Raw genomic sequence first — 19,885 nt, forward strand, 5'->3', positions numbered from 1 at the left:
TACCTGTAAAGGCCCCATAGTCTTTAATTACACCTTGATGCAGAATCAGCGCAGTGGAGCTCACGAATGCCATTTTCACTGCTTCGGGAGTCTTCAGTAAGTAAACCGGTCCCAAACAACTGCGCATGCACCAAAGCCACATAAATTGCCGAAGGGACCCGAAGATTCCCAAAGTGGTGAAAATGGAGCCCGCGAGCTCCACTGCGCTGACTCTGCATTGAGGGGTAATTAAAGACTTAGGGGCATTTACAGGTATTAACATCTGTGCGGGAGGAACAGGGAGGGGGGACTATGAAAGGTAGGGGGTAAGGGTTTTCATTAGTTTGGGGGTTTAGTTCTCCTTTAAAGGGCAAATAAAGGCAAATAATTTCAAATTTTCTTTTATGATTGACCAGTAAACCTCTTGTTGTCTGTGGATAACTGCATCTGGACATAATTTCAGTTTTACATATATACAGTATATATATATACAACTTTGTAGAGGATTATGCCTAAATAACATTTTTTTTAGATCAAATTTAGAGAAAAAAAAAACAGTAAACATTTTTGATCAATAAATTGCTTTAATCAAGGGAGAAGGAGGAACAAATATGGACAATTATCTCCTGCAAGCCTACAACACCAAGATAAATATGTGAAGTTATCTCCTGTGAGCACTGCAGACTTAACATTCCTTATAAGAGCTTAATAAATAATAGAACTCCATAATGAATTATAACAGACAATTTTCACATTATAATAACAATCTCTGCTCCTGGTAATATATTTAATCGTAATACATTTTTAATTAGTTATTCAGAAGTGGATGGAACAAGAGATCCCTTCTTGGTCTTATTGTCTAAATTCCAGTAGATGGCACTAATCATTTTGTATATGTCACTAAGTTTAATGGAATTTCATATTGGTACCTTTTCCTGTAGGGTATTACTTTAATTATCACTGCTTGTGGGATAAACCCATTATATTTTTAGAATTAAATATAAAGTGCATAGAGTATTTTCATAAAATCAATGGCATGGGAACATTTCTAAGACACGTTATATTAAATATCAGCATTTTATGAAAAATGTAAAAACAAGATGGCCATACAGTTCCACAAGTTTGTCATCAAAAGTATAGTTTCTCTTGAAATGAAAATAAAAAGGAATGATGATACAAAGGGCAAAACCAACAATCATGTTCATATACAATGGGTCACCTAGACATAAAGGAGAATACAGCCTAACTAAAGAAGTAGGTTAGAAATGTTGTACATTATGTTTTGGGCTTCTGTTCCAGCCCAAGGCAACCACAGCCCTTTAGCAGTAAAGATCTGTGTCTCCAAAGATGCCCTAGTAGCTCCCCGTCTTCTTTTCTACTGATTCACTGCACATGCTCTATGCTGCTGTTACTTACTGAGCTTAGGGACTGACTCAAAATATACAGTACACATAGAATATGAATATCACAATACAATAAGTATTGATTGGCGAATTTGTGCCGTTTTGCTTCACCGGTATATTCGCGAATTTCTCGAAACGGCGAAAAATTCGTGAAATTTTTTCGGACAAATTTTCGCGGGCAGCGAATCGCGCACAGACAGCATGCAAGAACTACATAACCCACAATGCATTGCACTGTGATGTTCCTTATTGTTATCATGTGTGCAGGGAATTGTGGGGTTTGGAGGAGGCAGGCTGAGGACAGCTGGCGGTTGATACAAAGTAACAGTAGTCAGTCAGCTCAGCAAAGTTGTCAGACAGCTCGGCACGAGAGCAGGGGGCTAGGCTTAGGGAACTGTTCCAAACCATTAAAAACTAAGAAAAGTCGCTTGAAATTATGTTTTCAAAAAGCTCAAGTTATGTTTGCGTGGAGTTCCCCTTTAATATGTTCGTACACCAAAGTATGTGTGCCAGTCATGTCATTGAACCAAAAGGAATGGGGAATCTAATCAATGATTTTGAGGGTCAAAATATTTGCTGTACATTGTGTATAGGAAAAGATAGAGCAAAATAATGGTACCTAATTCTAGAACAATTGTTTTGAAAGTATTCAGTGCTCTTGTAAATCATAAGAGGTCTGTTATTCCCTCAGATATCTCTAACACTATCTATTTCTTCAGCAAGTATACCTTTGCCAGAACAAAGGAATGACTCTCTGGAACAAGAAAATCAGCAACGGCTCCTGATGACATTAGAAACCTTAACAAACAGACTGAAAAGAATCCTTAGAAAGGAACCTCTCCACTCTTTTCACTTTTCCTCAGAGATGATCATTGCCGACAGTAACTCGCTGGAAGATGGCAAAGCCTTTCTGTTTTGCAGGCCAGGTTCTGTGCTTAAAGGGCGCATGTGCGGTGAGTAAACCTATATGTGTGTTTTATAGGGATTCCATGTATAAGTATTGGGCCTTCATTTTGAATGCTTGTAGGGAGTAAACAATGAAAAAACACTAGAAGAGGGAATGATAGTATGCAAACAGCCGCAATATGCACAATTCAAAAATTATTAAAAGGGGTGATTCAAGTTAACATTTGGCATTTATTGAATGACCAATTCTAAGCAACTTTTCACTGGGTGTGCATTTTTTATTTTTTACAGTTTTTTAAATGATGTGCCTTCTTCTTCTTTCCAGCCTGCAAATGGGGTTCATTGACCCCATCTAAAAACCAGTGCTCTGTAATGCTACAAAGTTATAGTTATTGATACTTTTTATTGATCATCTTTCTATTCAAGCCCTCGCCTATTCATATTTCAGTCGCCTACTCAAATCAATGTTTGGTCGCTAATGTGAACCCTATCAACCAGATTACAGAAATTGCAAACTGGAGAGCTGCTGAATAAAAAACTAAATAACTCAAAAAACAACAAATAAAAAAGGGGCAGATTTATCAAGGGTCCAAGTGAAAATTCGAATTTCGAAATTCGAGTTTTTGAGTTTATTTTAGTGAAATTCGACTAGGGAATAGTTAGAATTCTATCAGAGTTTTTTTTAAAAAAAGTTGAATTCGAATTCTGAAATTTATCATGTACTGTCCCTTTTAAGAATTCAAATGAAACTTTTCGACACCTTAAACCTGCTGAATTGCTGTTTTAGCCTATGGGTTTTGTTTGGGAGAAAAAACTCGAATTAAATTCGATTCAAGTTTGCTGGTCGATCCCATTCATCCAAGTTTGAAAAATTTACATTTTTTTTAAAAAAAAATTCGATTGGTCATTTTTTCATTCAAATTTCATGGGAGTCTATGGGAGTTTTTACAAACTCCTATGAACTCTAAATTAGACCCTTGATAAATCTGCCCCTAAATGTTAACTCGAAGGTGCACAACCCCTTTAATATTCACGATGTGGCATCTTTGTAATGTTTAGGGTTACTTGTTTGCAGAATGTAATCAAGAGTGTTTGGGGCTTGGGGTTTTCCAGATAACAGATCTTTCTGTGATTTGGATCACCATACCTTTAGTCTACTAGAAAACCATTTAAACATTGAACAAGTCCAATAGGCTGGTTTTGCCTCCAATGAGGATTAATTAGATCACAGTTTGGATCAAGTACAAGGTACTGTTTTATTATTGCACAGAAACACTTGCCTAGGCAATTCAATGAACCAGTTTTACAAAGAAAAAATGAATTTTGTGGTCACAACCTCATTGCACCCCCGCTTAATGTTTTTAAAAATTAGTGGTGAGCACAACTTTCCCTTGTTTTATATATATATATATATATTCTGTAAACCTATACTAGATAAACCCATTCATCTGTAAATGGCTTTCCATATATTTCCTGGAGATGGCAGTGTTTGTTTGCAGTTGAGTGAAACCATCTCTGGTTTTGCACACGACAACAGCACAGGCAAAAGGTTTGAGAACCAAAACATTAATCACACATTTTTACAAGAGTCCAGTGCTGTAACCTCACAGACAGGCAGGAATTAAAAAAAAAAAGGACTCCAGTACGTTATTAAAACAACTTTTTCCTGTGGCAGAATTCTTGTGTACAATTGACCGGGAACTAACCCAAAAAGTGAAGGATTAGAATAGGAACATTAACATACATTTTATCTTTGCAATTTTTGATATGTGAGGGTAATATAATTATAAGCCCGTTTCAGTTCAGTCACTGCTAAATGGGTTTTACATAACATCTGTGTAGGAATTCAATGCTGGTATAGGATGAATTTTCTGGAATGCTGGGAACTTGGCGTTTTCATGATGAGAGATTGTTTTTGTTAATTTGGATCACCACAGTTTAGGTCTGCTAAAAATCACTTAAACATTAAATAAACCCAATAGGATTGTTTTGCCATGGAAGATGGCCCTCCTGTAATATAGAGCTTTATGGGTAATGGATTTATGTATAAGGGATGCCATATTTGCAAAATGTAAAGTATTACCTTAAACATATACAATTATTACTGTATGACTAATGTTACTATCATTCAATACTACAAGGATAACCCTTTGGGACAACACCCATTGCTGTAATCAAGTGCCGTTGCCACCCCACAGCCACGCCCCTCCCTATGCAGTTCAGAAAGGTTTCAGTATTTTTATTAAAATGTATTTAGCACCATCATATTCCAGAAGGCTGTACAATAGAAAGGTGTATACATCAATCATACAAATTACATTCAAAGTACTGTCTGATACAGAAAGTTAAGATGGCCCTGCTCTTTAGAACTTACAATCTTTCATATAAGTAATTCATTCAAGGAATAATACCCTGGGCAGGTGCACTTTTCAGTGGACGGAAGTACCAGTCTAGGGTCTAAGGTTAGTGAATATATTCACGGGGGGATGCCTAACACATTGGCTTGTCCTGTAATTTTAAGGTGGACTGCCCTTTTACCAAGATGACAGATCAGATTTTATGAATATTATCTTTATGAATTCTGCTGCAATTAAAATCCTGGATGCATTTTTCTGAGATACGTTCAAAAGGATAACTTATTCTTACAAATTTGGCTTGTCATTTTAACGCTCACATTACTTTGTGTTTGTTTTTGCTATATTTCCAGTAAATTGTCCTAAAGGCACCTATTACTCCCTGGAACACCGTGCATGTGAAAGCTGCTGGACTGGATCATATCAGGATGAGGAGGGCCAGATGGACTGTAAGAGTTGCCCTGCAGGCACATACACAGAATATCTCCACTCCAAGCGGATCTCTGAATGTAAAGGTAAAAAGTATGGGTCTAATGTAACCCAAAAATGCAAAAAAGTATGGGTCTAATGTAACCCAACAATGCAAAGATTAAAGATTAAAAATACACGGGGGGCGTGGCTCGGCGCTGTGTGGAGATGGCTGCTTGAGCTAGCAGCTCCGTGGAGAAAGCCAGTATACGCTACCTATGAGCGTCTGGCATTAAGCCCCAAGTCCCAGAGGAGGCCTGTCTAATTGACGGCAACACGCCACGGCCATTGAAGGTCGGATCCGGTGGATTGCGGGGGCTCTTTTGGAGTCCCTGGCGAGTGCTCGGCGTTGAGCTTGGAGCTCCAGGAGAGGCCGGTCTGATCGATAGATGCGTGCTGCCGCAGGTTAATAACCCGACCTGATAAACTGCGGGTCTCCCCTGGAAGTCGGAGGAGGCAAGCAATGGTGGGGGAGGGCCTGTACCTGCCTGCCTGACGGGGGGTGATTTGTGCTCAAGGCCAGCTGGGGCTCTATTGTTGACGTATGTGGGGTGAGGCTGCGGCCTGGGAGAGCTTTGCCTGAGATCAGTGGTGGAGAGGAGTCGACTGGACGCAGTGCACCCAGGGGAGTGCTGGATGGTTACCTGCAGATATGGGGAAGAGGAAACCACGGGAGCAGCAAGCTACTATGTCGCCCTACCTGCAGAAAACACCTCGACAGCACAAACACACGCTCCACCAAGATGGAGGTAAAGATCCAGAAGGCGCAGCGTCTCCAATGACTCTGGCTATTTCTGACATCTCCCCCGATGCCTCGGTGAGTAGCTTAAGCCCACCAATTCTATTACATTCACAACATGATATGCAGCCCCAGAGTCAAATGAGTTCACCTGTAGACACACCAGTGACTATTCAAGTCTTAAGCGAGCAATTACAACTACTACAGGCATCTTTGATAGAAACGATAACACAGACAGTTTCTGGGGCAGTGGCTGGAGCGCTTAAGGAAACCCAAAGAGATATAACAGAAATAGGAGACCGTACAGATAAATTGGAGACAACCACAGAAATTATAGCTAAGAAAGTGTCAATCTTGGAGGGGGATAATTCTTCCCTTAGGGAAGAATTGGCACAATTGAAAAACACATGTGAAGATTTGGAAAACAGATCACGCAGGCAAAACCTAACCTAAGGGGAGTGCCAGAAGAGACTCCCTAACTACCTCCTAGATTTATTTAAATTCATATGCCCGGATTTTCCAGAAGATAAATGGCGGCTGGATAGGGCTCATCGCTCATTAGGCCCGAAGCCCCCTGCTATTAAACCCCCAAGAGATATTGTGGTTTGCTTCCACCATTATCAGGCCAAGGAGGCTCTCCTAGTAAAGTCGAGAACACTTAAATTGATAGAGTTTCGGAAAAGCAGGATTCAGATATTCGCAGATCTGTCTAACATTACTCTGGCTAAACGGAGGGAGCTTCAGCCTGTTACTCAGAAGTTGAGAGAGCAAAATATTCTTTATAAGTGGGGTTATCCATTTAAATTGATGGTGAATCGTTCTGGACATTTTTATACTTTGCAAAATTTATCAGACGGTACTAAATTTCTCATAACCTTGGGCATTGAAGGCAATGAAACGCAGTCTACCTAAGAACAATATGTTGTTGGGAAAAAACGTTCATGCAAGGATAAAAAATCCATGAAATCAGAGAAGAAGGCTTGCTTTAGTTCTGATTTTATTTGGGCACTCTGATCCTAAGCTTATATTTATCCCTTTCGAATTACAATATGCCTAAACAAGGATTTATGAATGTATATTATCTATGGTTCTCTTGGCGGGACTATTTGGAACAATATGAAGACTTAAAACATTGATGCTTTCTTTGGAATGTTATACAATATCTTTAATGACCACACGGTGTCCGAACTGGTTACCCCCATTCCCCTTTTTTTTCAATCGTTGGGGGGGGGAGTTTTTTATGTTTGCTCCCCTTAGGCTTAGGTCTATGAACCTTAGCCAGAGTATAGACATAACAGTCTTTTTTCTATTTTCTTCTGTTTTCTTTTTTCTTTTTTTAGGTACGGGGTTACTGGGTCTCAGTGGTAGACGATATGTAACATCAAGAGGGGCCCTTCTATTGAAGGGCCTGTGGCTTTGGTAGCTGATTATTTATGTAAAAATTTTGTCTTTTTTTATTTTTATTTTTTTTGTTGTTAAATGTACAACAACTCTAGATGTCCATGTAAGCTGGGAAAACCCTTTGTTAATAATCTCTTTATATAATGGTGTCCCATTTTTGAGCCAAGCTATGGAGGATACAGGGTGCACAGTAAAGTTACTAATATCTAAGTCTCAATTTCTGTACATGACATGTAAGCAATTTAAGCTATATATGACAAACCTAAAGTATGGCTAAGATAGTATCTCTCAATGTAAAAGGACTTAACAGTGTAACTAAACGCCATCTAGCAATGAAAGAAATTAAAGCTTTAAAAGCAGATATTGCTTTCTTTCAAGAGACGCATCTGGTAACTAACGGAAATACACGGCTATATTCTAAAATCTATCCAATAGTATATTATGGCAGGGGTAGCTACTCTTATTCATAAGGACTGCCCATTAAAAGTTGAGCAAACTTTTAGTGACCCTAAAGGCCATTACCTATTGTTAGTGGGCAATTATGCAAGTAGACCAGTAGCCCTCTTAAATATTTAATCACCTAATAAACACCAGCTCCGCTTTTTGAGAAGGATGATTGCTAAAATTGAGCAGTCGGAATCCCTATATGGGGTAATAGGGGGAGATTTTAATATGGTCTATTCACAAGAAGTAGACCGCTCTCACCCTTCTCCAGATAAACAGGCACATCTGATGTCATGTAACTTTAGGAAGCTGATGCGACAGACACACTGGTTTGACTCCTGGCGTATTAACCATCCGAAGGAAAAGCAGTATACCTCTTTTTCATTAGTACACAAGGTCCATTCGCGTATCGATAATTTTTTATCTCACAAGCAACCTTGCGTTTGAAATACTCCACTGAAATATACCCGATAACGTGGTCAGATCATGCACCAATATCCCTAACTATAGATCTCCTGAGGATTCCTCCTAGAGAACCTCATTGGAGGCTGAATGAGACAATATTACATAACCTAGAGGCTCTCAAACAAACCGAATTGAGTTTAAAAGAATATTTCCAGCTGAATGAGGGATCGGTGCATGATCTGACCACTTTGTGGGAAGCCCATAAGGCTACAATTAGGGGCCACTTTATTGCGCTGACTGCCAGTAAACGGAAAGAGAAAGCAGGGATCTACCTTTCCATGCATAGGAAACTTAGAGATTTAGAATCACAGTATAATCTATGTGGGGCGGAATTAATTTTGGATCAAATTATAAATCTGAGGAAGGATTTAGCAAATATTAAAAAAACTGAGGTCTCTAAAGCTATAATTTGGACAAAGCAGACCTTTTATGAAAAAGGGGATAGGCAGCATACTCTACTAGCGAGGAAGCTTAAAGACCAACAAGCATCGGCACGTATTAATGCAATTCAAACTAAAAAAGGGCCGCTTACTTACGACCCAGCCCAAATTGGGGCTCGGTTTCATGAATATTACTATAATCTATATAATTTAACGAAATCTACCCCAATCTATACCAATGATTTTCTAAAAGATCTTAAACTGCCCAAATTCCAACTGGAGGATCTGCAGTTATTAAATAAAGAAATTGCATTGGAAGAGCTAACACAGGTACTAAAAGGTATGCCAAATGGTAAAACCCCGGGACCGGACGGGCTACCTTATAGTTACTATAAACTATTTTCACACATTCTTTCTCCTTATATGGTAAAATTATTTAATCAGTATATGCAAGGAAACCCAATACCTAATTCCACTCAGACATCATATCTTTCCCTTATACCCAAGGAAGGTAAAGACCCAACACAATGTAAAAATTATAGACCTATAGCCCTTTTAAACTCAGATCTAAAGCTTTTATCAAAAATTCTGGCCAATAGATTAGCCCCGATAATGCCAAAACTAATAAATCAAGACCAGGTAGGATTTATAGAGGGACGTCAGGCTGGGGATAACACAAGAAGGGTGATTAACCTTATCGAAATACTTAATAGAACAGGCACCCCGGCTGTTGTTCTAAGTTTAGATGCAGAAAAAGCATTCGATAGGCTAAATTGGACCTATCTATTCACTCTTCTTACTAATTTGAACCTAAAGGGCCCATTTTTTGAAGCCCTTAAAAACCTCTATAGTCAACCCTCAACTCAGTTAAAGTTGGCCGGTCAATCAGATAAGCCTATTTTAATAACAAATGGCACAAGGCAAGGCTGCCCTCTCTCGCCCTTGCTGTACGCATTGAGCATTGAACCATTGGCGGCAGCAATAAGAGAGAACCCCAATATATCAGGGGTGCCTGTAGGATCTAATCAGTTTAAAATTGCACTTTTCGCTGACGATGTAATTTTGTCATTAATCCATCCAACTGTATCGTTGTCTAATTTACACGCCCTGATAAAGGAATTTAGTAGATTTTCAGGTTATAAATTAAATCTGTCAAAATCTGAGGCCTTATCTTTTAATATACCAGCTGGGGACCTTCAAACTCTGAAGGCCAACTTTGATTTGAAATTGAACTTAATTACTTATCTGGGCGTTCAAATTACAACAAAATATGAATCACTTTACCAAACCAACTTTGATCCTCTTATAAATCTAACTAAGCAATTGTTCGCGAAGTGGGCGCACTCCTCGATATCTTGGTTCGGAAGAATTGTGGCAATTAAAATGAATATTCTACCAAAATTCTTATATTTATTTGAAACTCTACCGGTGACGGTGCCTAAGAGGACATTGAAAGAGATTCAAAACATATTTCATAAATTTATTTGGAGACAAAAAAGTCATAGAATAGCTAAATCAGTTCTGACAGGGCCCAAGGCCTTAGGAGGCCTAGGAGTGCCCTGTATACAGACATATTATGAGGCAGCACAAATAAGACAAGTGATGGCCTGGTCATCTCAGGTTTCTTCCAGTGCCTGGGCTAACATCGAAAATTCAATGGCATTGGAAATTCCTATTAATATACGAATATGGGCACTTAATATTAAAGATAAGGTAGGAAAGGGCTTGCTGCCGACTACGCAGCTTACCATGAAGATTTGGTATAAATTAAGATATTAACGGGGGTTGATATCACAATATTCTTTAAACACAAGTTATCTACAAAACCCTAATTTCCTTCCGGGGCTGAATACATCTTTTTGCTGGCGCTGGGGACGCACAGGTATATTCACGATAAGAGACTTGCTGGATGGACGTACCTGGGCACCCCTAACTTTTCAGGATTTAAAAAATTTAATGCCAAATTCCACTTAATACCAATTTGAATACCTTCAATTACGGCACTTTTTAAATCCGTACTGTATTAATGCAAAAGATGCTGGGAGTACTGCATTCGAAATATTAGCTAAGAAGGGCCTACCACAAAAGGGCCTTATTTCTAGGATATGCAGGCTTCTTAATAGTCCATCCATAACAGGTACGGGGCACCATAAATATATGGTTAAATGGAATTTAAAAACATCGAATCGACTATCGCAAAAGGATTGGGAGAGTATCTGGCGTAATGCAAATCAAATGTGTACATGTATAAGACAAAAAGAACATATTTATAAGATACTTATGTTCTGGTATTACACCCCCGATAGACTACATAAGCTATCTCCGGAGCATACGTCTCAATGTTGGGGAAACTGTGGAGAAATAGGTACTTTGCCTCATATCTTTTGGGAATGCCCAACTGTAAAACTAGTATGGATGGAAATTAAGAAGATATTAGACCGAGTACTGACAAGACCAGTCCCACTAGATATAAGTACCTTCGTATTGGGCAGACCTTTCGTAGGCTTAACAAAATCTAGCCAAAAGTTAGCAAACCAAATTTTGACGGCTGCCCGGATAGCGATAGCATCTAAGTGGAAATCCCCTGAATGCCCAAGTATCAGGGAAATTATCTACAGAGTGAACGCCAATAAGCAGTTTGAAGCAAATATAGCCCACTTACAAAATACGACTCCTCAATATCTTAAAATATGGTCTGTATGGGAACTCGAAGGGTTTGCTAAGTCACCATAGACTGAATAGCCTCTCTCTTTAGAAAATGTGACAGTCATAAAAATAAATAGGAAAATTGGACGATAAAATCACTACCTTAAAGGATATAATTTCTGGGTATTCCGTCCCTATAAAAGAGATGTAATTAGTGGCAAAAAAGATGGTAGCTGCTAAGAATGTCCTTTTTTTTTTTTATTCTATATTTTTACTATAGACGACACAGGGCACATAAATGAATTATCACATAGAATTTCACATTATTATGATGACACATACACTTAAGAAGAACATAATATAAAGGATCCCCAATAAATAGGAGAGTTCCACTAGGCAAGGAGCCAGATACACTGCACACTATGCACTTATTATCACGTATTCCTTTCACTCTTTTTGTAATTCACTCACTTTTTATCAATTATACACCTAGACACATATGCAAAAACAATTGATTTAAACAGAGACACACACTTTTTTTTTTTTTCTTTTCCATCTTCCACATAAGGGACATTGAGGATAGGACGGATGCTAATATGCCAATATGACTTGAAGAATATGTGGGCTTTAAATGAGGGGTGAAAAGCCTATATATACTTAGAAGCTTTAAAAGAGAGAAGCTTCTTATAAAGAAATATTGCTAAAAATGGAGATAAAATACGACCAATTTTCAGAATATATAGATGAGAGAAAGGAGTGGTTAAGGATAATGAAAAAAGAGAATAAGGCCGGATATGAATATATATATGTAGCCCTCCATTGGACATCAAATGAGTTTTGTTGTTGTTTTTGTGATGTCTTGTATCTGTAATTGTATTTTGATGTATTTTCTTTTTTCCTTGTTTGTATTCTTATTCTTTTTATCTGGAAAAAAAAGGAAAAATCTATTAATAAACTGTAAGTAAAAAAAAAAAGATTAAAAATACACTGTTTCCATTGCATTACATTTCAGCTCAATGCAAGCCTGGCACCTATTCATCAAATGGTCTGGAAACCTGTGAGTCATGCCCGCATGGTACTTACCAACCATTATTTGGATCAAAGGCTTGTGTAGTGTGTCTAAATGGGATGTCAACAGTTAAAAGAGGATCTGTGGATAAAATCGAATGTGGAGGTCTGTAAAATATTTTTGTGTGTTTGTATGTTGGTCATGTAAAACAAGGAAACTCTTTTAATTGAGATTATGAAGGCTAAATCTATGAAGGTTATGAAGACTGTTGCCATTAAGATTTTCAAGTGCTAGTTTTTACACGCAGGAGTATAGTAGGATTACAAGCAGGATTATTATAGTCACCCTACAGACTGATTATCAGTCAATAGGGTGACTGACTTATAATAGTTTTCTTGGATACCTGGCAACCTTTGTAGAACCACTGAAAAAAAAAACCAACCAATGCTTTTGCAATGAAGATCATTAACATGGCAAACATATCTTCATGTTGCAAGCCTCCATAGCCATGTAGATCATGGAAACAAAGTGGCATAACTACCAGGGGAGCGGGGGGGTGCAATTGCACAAGGGCCAAATCCCCCTCCGGGCCCACTCAGAGTTCGTGCCGGGAAGGAAAACATTCGTCTAGCGTGTCTAGAGGGGTGGGGGACCTGGGTGCACCCGGGCCCGGAACAGCTTAGTAATGTTACTGTGGAAACCATTGCCACGGAGGTTGTTGCTATGGAAGTCTTTACAACAGCAATACCCTTCACAGAAACCTTAACAATGACAACTGTTATTGTTATTATTATTATGGCTATAATGGGCCAATTTTATAAAAATCTTTGCCAAGCAAGTTGGTTGTAACTACTGTATGTTTATGATTAAAGGAAAACTATACCGCTGAACAATGTAGGTCTCCATAAAAAATATATTGCATAAAACAGCTCATATGTAAAACCCTGCTTCATCTATAATTTTTAGTAGTATGTGCCATTGATTAAATTTAAATAGAACCTTTCCATTTTAAGTACTAAGGCCGCCCCCTGGAATCATACTATTCACAGTGCACACAAACAAACCAAGGAGTACATACATGCTAGGTTACATAGACTACATCAGCCAATTAACAGACAGAGTTCTATCTTTTACTCATGCACTTCCTTCCTGTTCCAGTTAAAGCTGCATTATTTCTGGCCAGGTGGTCGCTGAGGAAAAACACAGACCATCACAATATGGTGGCTCAAGGGAAAAGATAAAAAGTACAATATTTACTGATATGTAAATATGTATGAATCTTTGGTAAGATTAAGAGCCACAGATCGTAGAATCTATGATATGTGGACTAAAGGATTGAAATGCCACAGATTGTAGATTCTTCAATGTGCAGCACTTGGGGAGTGGAGGAGCGGTTTTTTAAGATGCTCGCTCAGTTCCCACTCATTCCCTCACCCCTAGGCAACAAGCAGAGTGGGGGATCAAGTGGCACCTGGGACGCGATTGCCCAGGGGCCCCAAGGCAGCAGCAGGTACATGAGTCCTGCTACTGAAAGCGCTTCCTAGACCCCCAGTGAATATTTTTAAATATTCACAATTCCAGAACAACAGACAACTACAAAACATTCAAGATAAAGGAAGAAATTATCTCTAGTGGCTCCACACTAAAAAAAAGTCTAAAATGTATTTAAAATTACTTTTTTTTTTTAAAGTGATTATTAAAGAGAAAACAGGTAATAATTTAAGCAAATTTTGGAGGGTCTGGCAAGCAACAACTTCAATGCTGGTACCTGTGGTAACACGCTTGCCAATGACAACATGCACAGCATAGGCATTCTTCATACCGCTCACCTATGTGATATTTTTTATTGTCAAAAAATATTATATTATTATATATGTATGACTACATGACTACTACTAAAATTACATACAGTATTTGCCCAAACGCTGAACTGTAATGAGTGGAGATACACCCCATTTATGGTGATGGGTGCAATGGATTTTCTTTACCAAGAGCTTATTTATGTTGCTTATTTAAGTAAGATCCATGAATATTTTAAGTAATGTTTTCAAGAGTTTATATTAAAAACTGACAAAACTACATTTACTGTAGGTAAGATATTTCAATAAAAAAAATAATAATAATAAAAAAAAATATATATATATATATGTGTGTAAAAATATATAGACATACATGTATATAATATTTATGCACATACACGTAGTCTTTATGTTCTTTAAATATCTTTGAATTTATGTAGTTCCATGCCATGCTGGTGAATTCTCTCGCACTGGGTTAGTGCCTTGCTACCCCTGTCCCAGGGACTATTACCAGCCTGAACCAGGAAAATCATACTGCTTGTCATGTCCTTTTTATGGAACAACGACCATAAGTGGAGCAAGGTCAATAGCAGATTGTTCAAGTAAGCAACATTTTATTTCACTTGTTTGAATTAAGTCTTAAAAATCAGATAATGGGCATGAGGAGGTCAGTTCTTTTGTTTCACTTCATGGCTTAATATAACCACACTGAAAGTGGTGCTTTTTAATACATATTGTTTATTAATAAATGGTGAATTGTCAGAGCCTGAGATCAGGTTATAAGAAATTCCTTTAAGCTTTTTAATTATTTTCTTGCTTTGGGTTGGAAACAAAAGTGGATTTTTGCAGGTGCTATTCTACACACGGAGTGCTGCAGTTAGTAGTGTATATTGTTAGAATGGTTTAACCTATAATTTGATTCAGAATTCACAGCAAATTGAGTGGATTTCATTGTTATATAAATGCAGCCTATATAAAAAATTAGAATAGATGCAGTCACAGTAAAATAAAATCTGAACTTCATCAACCCCTAGTGAGTCATCATAACATTTCTATTAGGGCTCAGGAGCAGATATGCTTTAGATTAGCTCTATACAAAAAGGGAGATTGTGGGAGCACGACAAGGTTAAGTAAAATATAAATTTCATTAGTAATCCGATATCTGTGCAAATGCATATACAATTATTGGATCTATTATTCAGAACGCTTTGGATCATCATACTTAAAAATCATTTAAACATTAAATAAACCAGATGGGATTGTTGTGCCACCAATATGGATTCATGTAGCTTAGTTAGGCTTAAAGGGAATGTGTCGTCGTTTTAAACTTTTTTTTTTCTTTTTGCATTTTTATAAAATACACAAATCCATAAACACTGTCTGGCAAGTTTTAGTTTGTATTTTGTCATGGGGCTTCCATATCTGCACATTACACATTCATCATGTGCTGTACTAACAGCAGGCACAGCATTACATGTGTGTTTGGAGGCAGAATCTAGCTGTACAGTCGCCCTCCCCTATCTGCCCATGCGTGTGAGGAGGAGAGAGGTCACAAGGTTTGCAGGGAAGCCACTACGGAATGCATTTTATGACATCCTGCAGCGGAATACATGTCCTGCATGCGATGTCCTATGCCTTCAGAGTGGCACATCGGTTGCTTTTGCCGTCACCCATCGTCCAAATCTGCAATCACTCCTCCGTCCTCTACCCTCCCTTCTGAGCCGTCAGTCATACGAACTCCGCCCTCAGCCTTCTGCTCTCAGCCTTCCGCCCTCAATCCTCCGTCCTCAGTCCTCTGCCTTCCGCCCACAGTCCTCTTCCTTTTAGTCCTCTTCCTTCCGCCCTCGCTGCTCAGCACTCCCCCCTCAGATCTCTCTTTTGAGCCTACAGTCTTTTCCATAAGTTTCTAAAGTGGTGAGCAAGGGTGGAAGGAAGAGGACTGAAGGTAGAGGACTGAGGGCGGAGGATGGAGGGCTGAGGGTGGAAGACTGATGGCAGAAGGCTGAGGGAGGAGTTCGTATGACTGACGGCTGAGAAGGGAGGCAAGAGGACGGAGTTGTGATTGCAGATTTGGACGATGAGTGACGGCAAAAGCAACTGATGCACCATTCCGAAGGCATAGGAAATTGCATGAAGGAAATGCATCTCGCTGCAGGATGTCCTAAAATGCGGTCTGTAAGCCACTAATTTCACTTTCCTACCTGCTCTACATGGTCAACTAGCAGCCCCTCCTCCCACAGACGACTATCAAAGCTCCTGCTGTTCTGTAAGTTTGTTCTCTGTATTTCTTTGGAGGGGGGGACTTTCTCTCCTTGCTGCCTTCCTACCTTTGTAAGGTTAGTGACACACCAGGAGATTAATCACTAGCGATAAATCGCTGCTTCTCTGGGCAACTAATCTCCTGCACTCTCCAGTAAAAAGCTTTCCCATAGGCAATAATGTGAATTGCTGGTGGTAAAACACACGTGTCGCTCCAGTCTCCCAAAATCGCTTGAAGTTTCCTCTTGTAGCGTTTTTGGGAGACTGGAGCGACACATGTATTTTTTAACCGACCATACTTTAATTGGCAACAAATACACAAAATAATATTTTGGTTATTGTGAGACCTATTATATTGCCGTTGCAGAGCAATGTATGTATATACTACATGTAAATATAACGACATTAGTTTTATTACTCATTTTTGGGTAAACATTTTATTGACTTTGAAAAAAGCAAGATAGTGATGATTTTGCCAAAGCATTAATTTGGATATTTACTTTACCAATGCTTAAGGAGCATATTCTTTTGCACTGAGTAGCAACACTGGGTATTGGCTATATAGTAGGAGATTTAGACTCCTTTCAGCCTAAACTAGACCAATGCAGCAGATCAGTGCTGCAGGATGTGCTCTTAATGTTTTTTATTAGATTTAGGGGGTTATTTACTAAAGTCCGAATGCAGAAAATCAAAAATAAGTTTTTTTTACCCCAAGAATGGAAAAAGTCCTAATCCGAAAATCCGGCATCTCATACCTGCTGAGGTTGCATATAAATCAATGGGAGAAGTCCCAAAGATTTTTTGATCTGTGCTGGGTTTTGTGCAATCTGACGTTTTCGGGGTTTCTGGGAAAAAATCTGAGTTCGGATTCTGATTTTTTCCTGCAAACAAAATTTTCGGGAAAGTGTATTGATAAATACAGAGAACAATCCGTATGGATTTGGTCTGAGTTTTTTTTATTCAAATAATATTGAGATAAATTAGGACTTTGATAAATGGGCCTCCAAGGGTATGGAGATCCAAATGATCAAATATCTGGAAAACCCCAGGTCCCAAGCATTCTGGATAATAGGTCCCATATCTGTATATAATAATACTGTAGGTGCATTTTACCATGAAAAATATAGATGGTGCAGCTTTTATTGTTATCTATTTTGTCTTTAAGGCCGGTTGTGTGTATAATTACATACAGTATGTTTGCAGATTTTATTATAGCTCTCTCCACTCATTTCTCATTGGCTCTGTCAGTACATTATCTGTAATGACATTATTATTTTCATTCAAGAGACAAACCTTGCCAACATGTTTTTAATAATAGGCTTTTTGGCAGTCTACTACTTGCTTAATTCTTCATACATTAAAGCTAATACCTGCAGCGGAATGACTTGCAATTGTGTCTCAATAAAGACTATGCCCTTGTTTCCATTGCTGTTAAAAAGTTAGACTCCACAAAGCTGTTCTTAAATGCTATTGCAGTCACAAGATTGATAACCTGTTTCCCATAATGTTATTTTGTAGGTTTTGGCTCCAGCTTCTCAGCAGCAGAGGAAAGTGTAATGATTCCCATTTCTCCAGAAAATGTCAACAGCAAATACAAAGTCAGCAGTCAGGCAAGGATACGATTTGTTTAATAATGCTTTCTCTAATGGACTAGCAAGGAAGTTAGATAAAGCAAGGATATTGAATATATTATGACATTACTAAGCTGCTAATGCATAACCTTAATGTAGATAGAACAATTGTACCTCACTCAGTGGTTAATGTCAGGGCTGAAAATTCTAGGCTTATTTTCAATAAGTGCTGCTAAATACAATTGAATAATAGCCTTCAACTGCTGTACAAAGAATTTGTATTATTTTATATCATCTGCTTGCATTACAGAATTGCTACCAAGGAGGTTTTTTTGTAGAGAGTTGCAGACAGGTCATCAAAACAAAAACATGTTACTCCCCTTAAAAGCATTCTCTGTCTAATGTTAAAGGGGAGCAACCATTGCAGCCATATTGCAATTTACATTAAATACATTTCACATATAGTCATATGTACTACTTTCTTATAGTTGTTTAGATATAGAGGGCTTATTATTATGTTTCCTTAACCTACATTTTGTCCCTACTCAACCATGCTATTTGTCACAACTAGTCTGTGCTTGTCTGCTATTCCATGTCATTTTTTCAATGACTAACATCTTAATTCCATGTAATAAGATTCACAAACACATATGTAAAAGCCCTTATGCCATAAAAGCACACAGCTTATTAAATCTTAGATTGTATAAATAGTTTTTTGCTGTTTCTGTCTCAGTAAGTTGGAGAATTATTCTGTCCCTTCCAACTTTTTTCCTAAAGTGTGCCTAGTCCTGTAATGCATGAATGTTATAGGCTGCCATTTTGAAGTGACAAATGGTTTCATTTTTATTTTTTTAAACAAGCAGCAAGACAGTTACTGAGTTTGGAATTTATTTAAAAAATCCAGCTTAGCCTTACAGCTTGGCTAACAGTGTTTTATGACAAAGCAAACAAGTGAAGAAAAAATGTATTTTTCCTACATGGTTTGGAAACATTGCATTGTATTAAGCTAGCCATGCTGATTTTGACTATAGTGCCTCAAGCCTGATCATCTTGGCATGTATGGGCAGTCGGTGGCAATTCAAAAATGCTGTGATTATCTGTCCTGATGGAAGAATTCCCTCCATCAGCCATCATGGAAGTAAAGAGAAGCAGTGTCTCTTCTCTTTATCTTCTGCTGTTACAATGCAAATATGGCAGTACCCAAGTATGGCCAATTGGATGCAAATGATATGAACCTTTTCTGCTTTCAAAGAAAACCTTTATAGAAGTTTGTCAAAAGTCTAAGAGACGTATTTATCAACAATCTCATTTTAGTGGTTTTAGAGGCTTTTGAAACCATGACTAAACTCACTTTCTGTAAAACCACAAATGTCATGAAAGTTATTAAAAGATCTGAACTGAAAAAGCACAAATGGGAAAAGTTGCAGAAAAGTCACAAAAACAGAGACTTTTTCAACTTGTCGCATAACTACAAATTTTTTGTACTGTTGCACTAAAGTCAGCATCAAAAACACCCAAAAAACTCAACAACTATGAATCAAAGATAGATCTTCCAGTTGTAAAAGGGACACTTGTCATTGACTTCTACATTTTGGGATTCAAAATTGTCGCATAATAAATCCCAGAAAAGTCTAGGGGTTTTTTTTGTGTGACTTTTTTGGTTTTTTGCAGTCAAAGAGCCGACCCGAAAAAATTTAATAAATCAACCCCAAAATGTAAGGCATTTGACAACATCATGCACCAATGATCTTGATTTAGAAGCCTTTGCCTCCCAAAAAGACAATGCTTACTGAGATGTAGGTGAAGTTTCAGAAGGGTCTGGACCAAAGAGGTGTGACCAGAAAGAATTAGTGGTGTTGGCTGCAGTGTCTCAATTTTTATTTTGAAGAGAATCCTGGAACAGTCTGCCTGTCAAACACACAGCAAAGTGTAGCCCAAAACTGCTTAAGCAGTGGATTTAGTGGATAATAGCTTGAAGAGAAACAGAAAAATATATGTAATTCAAATAATTTTTTGTTTGTACATATTTGCGTTTACAAAACCTGTTAGAGGTGTCAGAAAA

At 38.1% G+C, this 19,885-nt stretch overlaps 1 protein-coding gene across 2 annotated transcripts in view; it reads left to right on the forward strand.

Annotated features, from left to right (window-relative positions):
* svep1.L (sushi, von Willebrand factor type A, EGF and pentraxin domain containing 1 L homeolog) overlaps positions 1–19,885 on the forward strand; it is a 174,237-nt gene that overhangs the window by 79,525 nt on the left and 74,827 nt on the right. For both annotated transcript variants that reach the window (XM_018257180.2, XM_018257188.1), the window contains 5 exons: positions 2,102–2,335; positions 4,996–5,157; positions 12,198–12,359; positions 14,434–14,595; positions 17,771–17,862. In XM_018257180.2, coding sequence (XP_018112669.1) covers positions 2,102–2,335; positions 4,996–5,157; positions 12,198–12,359; positions 14,434–14,595; positions 17,771–17,862 — 812 coding nt within the window. The remainder of the gene's footprint in view (positions 1–2,101; positions 2,336–4,995; positions 5,158–12,197; positions 12,360–14,433; positions 14,596–17,770; positions 17,863–19,885) is intronic.

The sequence above is a fragment of the Xenopus laevis genome, chromosome 1L, assembly GCF_017654675.1.
Source record: "Xenopus laevis strain J_2021 chromosome 1L, Xenopus_laevis_v10.1, whole genome shotgun sequence".
Taxonomy (NCBI): domain Eukaryota; kingdom Metazoa; phylum Chordata; class Amphibia; order Anura; family Pipidae; genus Xenopus; species Xenopus laevis.